This window comes from Rhinichthys klamathensis, unplaced genomic scaffold, assembly GCF_029890125.1.
Source record: "Rhinichthys klamathensis goyatoka isolate OS25496 unplaced genomic scaffold, OSU_Roscu_1.1 h1tg000341l_1, whole genome shotgun sequence".
In the NCBI taxonomy this organism is placed as follows: Eukaryota; Metazoa; Chordata; class Actinopteri; order Cypriniformes; family Leuciscidae; genus Rhinichthys; species Rhinichthys klamathensis.
This window is the reverse complement of record NW_026606855.1, coordinates 875,001-885,000: the sequence shown is the minus strand read 5'-3', so window position 1 is coordinate 885,000 and position 10,000 is coordinate 875,001. Positions and strand designations below refer to the sequence as shown.

Genomic DNA, 10,000 nt, shown 5'->3' with positions numbered 1-10,000 from the left:
AAAAAGAGAGTCCTAATTGTGGACTTTCATCTAATTCCGGTTTCCCAGTGAAATCTGGAAAGGCCAGATGCACTTCCGTCTCCATCATCATCACCCTTCTTTCATCTGAAAAACCATCAATATGGCCTTCTTCTCCTCCATCACTTGTGGCCAGCTTCACTTTCTCCTCCTCCTGTTTATTCTCCTCCCTCTCCATATATTCTCTTTTTTCTTTCTTTCAGCCCCTCCTACAAACCACATATAGTGAGAACATTGACAGAGAGGTGAATCTGCCAGCTCCGTCTTCATCTTTCCATCACCGTGGTGGGATCACATCTCTAGACCGGTGTCATGTCCAGACAAGCCCCTGCACTGGAGTGACAGAAAAGAGAGAGAAAGAAAGAAAGAAAGAAAGAAAGGTGTTAATTGGAAATGTTCAGAATCAATCAAATGTAACAATGAACTGCAGTGAGTAAAATTCAGGATCCGCACCTGAGCACCACCACTACTGATAAATGATAAATAAATCAGTTTAGACAATGCATTAATAACATTTTGAATGTGTTAATTAATATGAAATGAAATATTTATAATGATAAATATAGTGTTAAATAAATGCACACAATTTGCTGAAATCAAGTAAGCATTTAATCTGCAGTTACATGCATTACTGCACATATACCAGTACTAAAAGTATGGATACATTACTATTTTGAAATGTTTTTGAAATAAGTCTCTTATGCTCATCAAGCCTGCATTCTTTGTAATATTGTGAAATATTATTACAATTTAAAATAATGATTTTCTGTTTTAATATACTTTAAAATATAATTTATTTCTGTGATTAAAGCTGAATTTTCAGCATCATTACTCCAGTCTTCAGTGTCACATGATCCTTCAGAAATCATTTGAATATACTGATTAATATTTTTTTTTTGCAACCTGTGATACTTTTTTTCAGGATTCATCGATGAATAAAAAGTTAAAGAGACAGCATTTATTCAAAATAGAAATCTTTTCTAACAATATAAATCTTTACTATCACTTAACATATCCTTGCTGAATAAAAGTATTAATTTCTTTCAAAAAAAAAAAGAAAGTAAAAATATTACTGACCCCAAACTTTTAAACGATTTTATTTTTGATCAAATATATGCAACCATGATGAAAATAAGAGACTTCTTTCAAAAACATTCACAATAGTAATATTTCCAAACGTTTGACCTGAACTGTATATAGCCTATAGTTTAGCATGATACTTTCTGGATATCTGTACTGGCCCCTGAAAACCCATTTGTGTCGACCACCATCTTCACAAACTTTAGTAAGTGCAGTTTTGCCAAAATTTTATTTATTTTTAATGACATCTACCATTGTAAATCACTGTAAAGGCACCATTGTCATTCATTCACATGAGGCTAAAACTAAATCACAGCTGCATTACAGTATAACAACATTTACGAGTGCTGGCAAAACACTTAACATTTATACAGCACACAGAACATTTATAAGTCATAGATCACGTTAACTAGTAACAGTCTGACTGAATGATCACTTAACTCGTTAAACTGAGCGATAAACACTTACAATGCAGGATTTTAGGCGCGTATTTCTTGATGGACGTGACGTTTCTGTGACGTTCAAACAAAATACGGTCTCGCGCATTCTATTAAACTAACACTTATAGAACCGAAATGTAATATTCATTTGATACATTTACATCTGTTGAATACAATAAGTTCACTTCCGTGTTTCATGCACATGTTTCGTGTTGACACACACACACATACACCGCGGAACTTTGAGCTAAGGGCGGGAGGAGATCTCTTAAAGAGACAGTGACAGCTAAAAATAAAATAAAAAATACAACTGGGATAGTTAACCTTAAAATGAAAATTAAGTCATAATTTTCTCACACTCAAGTTGTTCAAAACCTGTATTAATTTCTTGTGCTGAACACAAAAGCAAAGGTTTTTAAGAATGTTGGCAACCAAGTACAGATTCTATATGGAAGTCAATGGGGATCAGCAACTGTTTTAAAAAATATATATATATTACCTTTATTTAACCAGGATAATCTCTCAGAGATTAAAAATCTCTTTCACAGGAGTGTCCTGGCCAAGAATGGACAGCAGTTACAATCACAAACGTACAAATCAAAACAACAATAAAATTAAAACACTTAAAAACATTTGCACATCATTGAGTCTTCTTCAAGTGACCGCATAATAGATTTAAAATGTTCCATAGGCACCAGAGTTTGTAATTTCAGTTTTGTTTGGAGTAGATTGCATTCAAATGCGCTGCATACGATACACAAAAGCCCCTTTTCCGGTTCAAATGGAACAGAAAGAGTAAAAAAAATATATTGCGAATATTTCCCAACACTTAGTTCGGTTACCAACTTTCTTCAAAATATCTTCCTTTATGTAAAGAAGGAACTGCATGTAAGTTTAGATTATAGAATGACTTGGGTGAGTAAATAATGATGGAATTTAGATTTTTGTGAACTATCCCTTTAATGTATAATAGCCTAATATAATATAATAAATCTTATCTTATCTAACAGTCTGGTTGTGTGAGAGAGAATGAAATGAAGCATCATCAACCTCTGCTGTTGCTTGTGTTTTTATGCATGTCTCAACATGTCCGCTTTACCACCAGCTGAGGTGTGGGATTGGTTTAATCCACTGAGACTCCAGGATGAATCCAGGATAAATATCCTTCTCATGAGGGAATGAAAGTGGGGGATGAGATGAACATCTAAGCATCCGAAGAATTTTATTTTGATGGAAAATAATGAACTGGGTCTGTCTGAGAAAGATATAAATGCATTTGGTTTTTAACAGAACGTGTTCAGCACAGAGGTGAGAGGTCAAGGCAGAATATCAATTGATTCTTACATGTCTTCAGAGGAAATGCCCATGACTGACCTCACTAAAGTACCCAGGAAAATATTCTCCTTGAGATTCTGTTCAGTGCTGTCCAAATGTGGGCCAAAGGATACAGTTTTGCTGTTGTCATTTCACAACACACTATAGGAACATTCATTGAGACCTAAAAATATCCAGCAACAAACCCAAAGACTTCGCTTCTCCAGATTGAGTCTATGTTTGGATACAGTGTTATAATTTTATTTTCATAATTATAATAAAGTGCGTTCTGATTTTGATTCTAAGCTAAATTGTCCTGTTCTACTTATTATACTAGCCGTTTTTATGAGTTAATGTAATTGAAAGACATGGAATATCTGCACCTTTTTCCACACAGGATCTAGTGGAGGCAAAAATGAAAATAATAAATTGTGAAAAACCTAAAAGAAATGCTGACCAGTCACAGGACATAATATATATGTACATTTTAACTTAAATTTGTAATGCTGAATTTAAAAAAAAAAAGTTAATATCAGTGACATATCTTTTGCTTGATAAACCATTTATTCAGTTATTTTTAATAGAAGTAGAAGTTCAAAATATACTGATATTTGGCTAAAACATTCAGGCCATTTTTAAATACATTTATTTGTGAAATAACATATGACTTTAACATCTTATATAAATATCTAAATGCTATGAAAATGGTGACAAGGGTGTTTTTGGACAAGCTGTAATGTTCCAGGCATGAAAATAATTTCAGGAAAGATGCCCAGAATTTTGATTTTGTGGAATCGTGGTGGTTCATTTTAGGTAATTTGTAGTGTGTCGTCCCTGTGAACCTTGAACTCTCTGACATCCCAAAGCTCAAAGCACATATTTATGGGAGAACGTTCCTGTGTCCCACGAGTGCATGCACAGGGAATCTTGACACAATACTGAGGTTAAATAAATCATAAAAACATGGCAAACAAAACAGTTCTGCAGAGTAATCTGTCCTCTCTAAATCCCCAGAGAGGACATATTTTTAAAGCCATGTCATTTGGGAGGATCCCTGGTAAGATATGTTGTAAAACACTGTACAAAGGTGGAAAACACTATTAAAATAACATACAGTATGGACTAGCTGCTGTTTATTAACACAATAAACATTTTTGATATTAAATATTGGTATTGAAAGCATAATATGAGTGTGTGTGTGTCTGTGTGTACTTAATGTGTTATAGGCTATTTAATGGATTTTTCAGCAAAATTCAAACAGTATAAAGATCATGCAAAATAGATTTATAAGCGAAAAATCATAGAAAATCATATTTATGTTTAAACTATTTTGACATTTTAAAAGCAAAATGACCAGTCATTACAATCTTCACAGAATTAAGCACTTGCAACACCATGTAAATGCAGGAACTTTAGTACCATAGTGAATTTCAAAATACTATAGTATCACCATAACATGTACCACACCTGTACCATATCACTGTACCATGATACCTCTGCATTGATTTTTTTTTATAAGATGTTTATAGATATTCTGCATGATAAAAACATGGTATTATCTGATTGGGGCACCATTTAAATAACATATAACATACTACAAAACGGCACTAGATGATAATACCATGGTATTTTTAGATTTACCATTGTACCATGACATTTTAAGGTTCTGCAAAGCACTTTCAAAAATGACCTTGGTACTACCCATGGTAGCCTAAATGTCTAAAATACCATGGTTTCACCATGATACCATGTCCAAAAAACATAAATATTAAATATATTACAATTAAAACATTGTCTCATTTTTCTCCACATTACAGCAATGAGAATTTGTGGGGGGAAATGTGGTTAATTATAATGAAAAATATATTTAAACTAGACCTATTTTCACATTTAAAAAGCAAAATGACCTAGTCATTAAGCTTCACAGAATTACGTCATAATGCAAGAACCAAAAAAATCAATGCAACAACAAAACTGATAAGGGCGCGTGACAACTGGAACACATTCGAGGAAACATTTCAAATGACAGCTAAGTAAAAGGGTATGGGGTCCAAAAGCGCAGCCTCTGATTGGCTACTATCTCCTCAGCCACGCCCAATGTCAATACGCCCCTCCCTAATGATGTTTGTGACCTGTTTTGTGACGGAGGAGCAAGTCAAAACACCGGTCACTGTACGCAAAGTTATTTAACAAGCTAGCGGAGAAAGCAGATGTCCATTCAACAGACGTGTGTCAGTGATTGTTCATCACTTTAGAAACTTTTTAACCGCAAGACGTTAGTGTTTAGGTAGTTATTATAACCCAAACGTTAGAAGCTCACTCTGATGTCATGTATGGATCGTCCGCGGTGCGTCAAGCGCGTGAAAGACTGTAAACGAAAGTAACCAGAGGGATTTACTAACTTTATTTGAAGAGTTTTTTTTTCCAGAAGAGGAAAAATCATGTTCCCTATCGACTCTCCGTGGAATATTTCTTTCGCTGGCTGTGGTTTTCTGGGTATTTATCACATCGGAGTGGCCAGCTCTCTCCAGGAGCACGCGCCGTTTCTGGTGGAGAATGCGCGTCACATTTACGGCGCGAGCGCAGGCGCGCTCACGGCCTCTGCGCTGGTCAGCGGGGCCTGTTTGGGTAAACACAGATTTATATGTTACACCTCATAACATATTCACAAGAAAAAGTACTTAGTGTCATGGTAATTCAGTGTTTTTTTGGGACATTTACCCTTTCAAAATACCATAGTATCACCATGTTATACTATCACTGTACCATGATGTGTCATGGACATATTTATAGATATTTTGCATGGCAAAAACATGGTATTATTTGATTGGGGCACCATTTAAATACAATAAAACGTACTTTGACGGAACCAGATGGTAATACCATGGCATTTTTTAGATTTACCATTGTACCATGATATTTTATGGTTCTGGAAAGCACTTTCAAAATAACGTTGGTACTACCATAGTACATGTTTAAAAAACAATGGTATCACCATGACAACATGATAAATATTAACATTTTACTATTAAAACATTGTATAATTTTTCTCGACATTACAGCACTGAGAATTTGATTGGAAAATGTGGTTAATTATTATGAAAAATACATCAGAACATTATTTTTATTAAAATGAAATAATAAATCATTATTTTTTCTCACATTACAGTAATGAGAAATTGATTAGAAAATGTGGTACATTATCATGAAAAAGAATGTCACAAAGCAAAAGCTTTATTTTCTTTCTTAAGGTCCTTTTTTGTTAGTGTACCATCTGTGGTATCTGTGTCAAAGATTAAATTCTTGTGTGTCGTGACTCGTGGCACAACATCCACCTGTTGCTGTGATCATTGACTGCTCTCTTTCTGGTCCTGTGACAGGAGAGGCCGGAGCCAACATCATTGACGTGGCTAAAGAAGCCCGGAAGCGCTTCCTCGGGCCCATGCACCCCGCCTTTAACCTGGTGAAGATCATCCGAAACATGCTTCACCGCACGCTCCCCCCCGACAGCTACACGAGGGCCAGCGGCCGCCTGGGCATCTCTCTCACCCGCGTGACGGACGGAGAAAACGTGCTGGTGTCACACTTCAACAGCAACGAGGAACTCGTGCAAGTGTGTACTTACACACACACACTCAAACACATCTTCATTAGCACTTGTTTAACCCATAATCAACACACTGCAGTAGGTTTAGTGATAATCAGCTCACATGACCTTATAATAATACTCAGCTGTAAACAATCATGAATTCAAGATATTTACAGTAAATGCACATGGTTTTGAATTAGATCACAGTATTATTGTGGATTCATGTCCAAATCCCTTGTTCTTATATGTACAGGCGTGTATATGCAGTACTTACATTCCCGTGTACTGTGGCCTGATACCGCCGACCCTGCAGGGAGTGGTGAGTGTCCAGTCATTATATAATTATTACCCATAATATTTATTTACAACTGCAATATGATTAGGCTTTCTGTGCTCTCTCAGATTTTTGCAAGCATGTGTCATCATGTGCTTGTGTTACATATATCACTAAATTTGAAGCACTAATGCTGGTCGACTAAGCAAAAGCAAAGTCGACTTGCTTTGTTTCTTGCATTATTAAAAAGATAAAATACAATTTATGGAAATATTATGCAGTCATAATTCAGTTGCAATGTTAATCTTTTCAAAGCAACACAACACTGTCAATTTAAGTCTTAGTTTATTTATTTAGAATAAGGTAGAAGTGATTATTACAGTACTGTTCAAAAGATTGGGCCTGTAAGAATTTCTTAAAAAAAAAAAAAAAAATTAATACTTTTATTCAGCAAGGAAGCTTTAAATGGTTTAAAATGGAAAGTAAAGACATTTATAATATAATATTTCATAAGAATTCTGTTTTCCGTTCTTTTAAACTTTCTATTCATCAATGAAACCTGGAAAAAATGTATCACGGTTTCTACAAAAATATGATTTCAACTTTGACAATAATAATAAATGTTTCTTGAGCAGCAAATCCTCGTATTAGAGTGATTTCTGAAGGATCATGTGACACTGAAGACTGGAGTAATGATGCTGACAATTCAGCTTTGATCACAGGAATACATTATATTTTACAATACATTCAAATAGAAAACAGTTATTTTAAATTTTAATTTTTGTAAAAAATATTTTTATATTTAAAAACTTAAATAGGGTTTTACTGTATTATTGATCAAATAAATGCAGCCTGGGTGAACAGAAGAGACTTCTTTTAAAAACCTAAACCTTTGAACAGTAGTGTATGTAGAATTCAGAGCATATTTAATGTTACTTATTCATTTGTTTATTCATTTGTTTTTTACATGTAGTTTACATGCTGATGTTTATTACTGATGGTTGTTTAAATCACTCACTTAATATGAGCAATAGTGATGTTTGACATAATAAACAGCACTAAATTAGGGCAGAAATCTCTCTAAAATGTTGCTAAAATGTTTAAAAGCTTGCGTAACTATTACTTCTGTTTTTAAAAAGTTGTGTGTCATTGAGAAATGGGGAACTTCTATATTCAGTGATGGTTGTGTAAAGAACGGTGTTGTTTTCATCTGGATTCAGATGTTGTGCCAGGATAAATAGTGTTATTTGTTGTTGTTGTTTTTTGTAGGGTTTACTTTCTTTCATTTCCCCTCTAGTCGTCGGATCGGTGACCTTTGCCAGTTTTCTGATCTTTGCTCTAGTTTTCTTGTTTTCCTTGAGTTTTGAATTGTTTGTGTTTCTGAGCAGTGTGTTTTTCCGCTTCCTATTCATTTTTGAGCGCATCTCACAAAAAATGCTCAGGTCACATTAAAAAAAAAAGAAATTATATTTTGCTTTAGAAAAATTAAGTGTATTTTTTATTTTATTTTTTAGAACCATTACGATTTTTGCATCGTGACATTATTATCATTACAATTAAATATGTACCTTTTTAAATGCTCTTTGGTAAAAACAATTTCGGAATGGTACGAAAAAAATAAGGATATTAAAAAAAAATGGTCACGCTTGTATTGTTCACAGTCAAAAATGAGCACATTGGAAAAGGATGGGAAGGGAATTTCATCTAGTGGAAACGCTTAGTACTGCACACAAACAAAATCTTACTGAAAGCTCATTTTTTGAGAGAACCTCAAATTTGGAGCACAACTTGTTTAGATTTATGGCTTTGATTGGAGCTAAACATGTTTTGGAAAATATATATTTTCATATAAAATGTATAAATAGTATTTTAACCCAGTTTCATAATACACTTAAACTTCTATAACTTTTTTTTTACTTTCACTTTTTCAACAATAATCAATAATCTGCCACATTTGGTCTTTAAAAAAGAGATCAAACTTAATCTGTGCTCTACAGCATTTAAGATTTAAAACAGTTTAAGTTTCAAGAACTTTCATTTTCAGGTCTATGCTCAAAAAGTTATTAATATAGGTAATAAATGGATCATAAATATTCCATAAATATAATTTAGTACCATGAAATTCAATTCCATTTAATATTAAATAAAAAAAAACAATATTGAACTAAAACATAGTACATTCATTTCATTGGAAAAAATTAAATAAGATTTTTAATACAGTGATGAGAATTTGAAGGATATATTATCATGAAAATAATGTCACAATGCAAAGACTTTTTCTTTTGTTTGAGATATACTCCTCTTTCCACTCATTTGTATGTTTATTAATGGTTGTTATTTTGCCACGCAGCTCTAAAAACCATTTTATGAAACAAACTCTCATTTGACACTCTTAAAAAAGACTACTCTGAAATAGACGAAATGTTTCCCTCAATGGAAGTGCATGTGTTTAAATGGCATCTCTGTTATTAGTCATTGAAAGGTAAAAGTTCAAGCTGATGTCAGATCAGTAAGATCAGTGAGCTGGTGTCCATAAGTCAATGATTGTGCAGTTGGCACTTGGCTCGCCTTCCCTGCGTACCGTGCCAGTGAATGAGTCAGTGTGTGTGTGTGTGTAGGCCGGGATTAGTGTATGTTTGCATATGTGCGTTGGCTGTGTGTGCGTGCCAACAAGAATCCTAAATAATGTGTTGTGTTGTGCCAAATATAAAAAGACTGCCAGCGCTCTGAAAGCTGCTGCTCTTTCCACTGTTCTGCCTGTTAGCAGCACTGCAGTAAAACACAAATCTACCTTAATGGTTTAACATTCACAATTTTTTCTCTCAGTTTTGTTTTTTTCATTTCAGTTTATTGAAAATGTATCAGAACTATTTCATCATAATAGGCCGTGAGACAGAGGGTTGATTGGTACCATTTTGAGGGATTAAACCGCATGGTGATTTTTGTGTAGGTATATGACCCTGTATTTAAAAAATGTGTGATAGCATTAGATTCAAGGTAGTTTTTGGTTACGGAGAACGATTTTCAAACATATGTCAAGAAAAAGGATAAATTTATTTATTTATCTTTAAATACATTTTAAATTTTATAAATTTTTTATAAAATTTTATGAAATTTTATCATTTTTTATAATAAAAAAATTATAATTTTTTAAAATACATTTTTAAAATTATAAAAGGTAGATTTTTCTCTCTTGTAGTCACTGAACACCTTACCTTGAGGTAGGATGATATAAGTGTTGATTTCTAATGAAAGCTACCATGGATCGGATGCTATCACACATTT

The 10,000-nt window shown here is 33.6% G+C and overlaps 2 protein-coding genes across 2 annotated transcripts in view; one reads left to right on the top strand and one right to left on the bottom strand.

Annotated features, from left to right (window-relative positions):
- Positions 1 to 312, bottom strand: part of pidd1 (p53-induced death domain protein 1) — a 17,160-nt gene extending 16,848 nt beyond the window's left edge. The window contains exon 1 of the mRNA XM_056272626.1: positions 1 to 312. This exon is cut by the window's left edge and continues 300 nt beyond it. Within this exon, the coding sequence (XP_056128601.1) occupies positions 1 to 196 (196 nt within the window). The 5' untranslated portion in view covers positions 197 to 312.
- A 4,685-nt stretch (positions 313 to 4,997) lies between these two features.
- pnpla2 (patatin-like phospholipase domain containing 2) overlaps positions 4,998 to 10,000 on the top strand; it is a 15,552-nt gene continuing 10,549 nt past the window's right edge. The window contains exons 1-3 of the mRNA XM_056272637.1: positions 4,998 to 5,480; positions 6,233 to 6,465; positions 6,695 to 6,760. Coding sequence (XP_056128612.1) covers positions 5,294 to 5,480; positions 6,233 to 6,465; positions 6,695 to 6,760 — 486 coding nt within the window. The 5' untranslated portion in view covers positions 4,998 to 5,293. The remainder of the gene's footprint in view (positions 5,481 to 6,232; positions 6,466 to 6,694; positions 6,761 to 10,000) is intronic.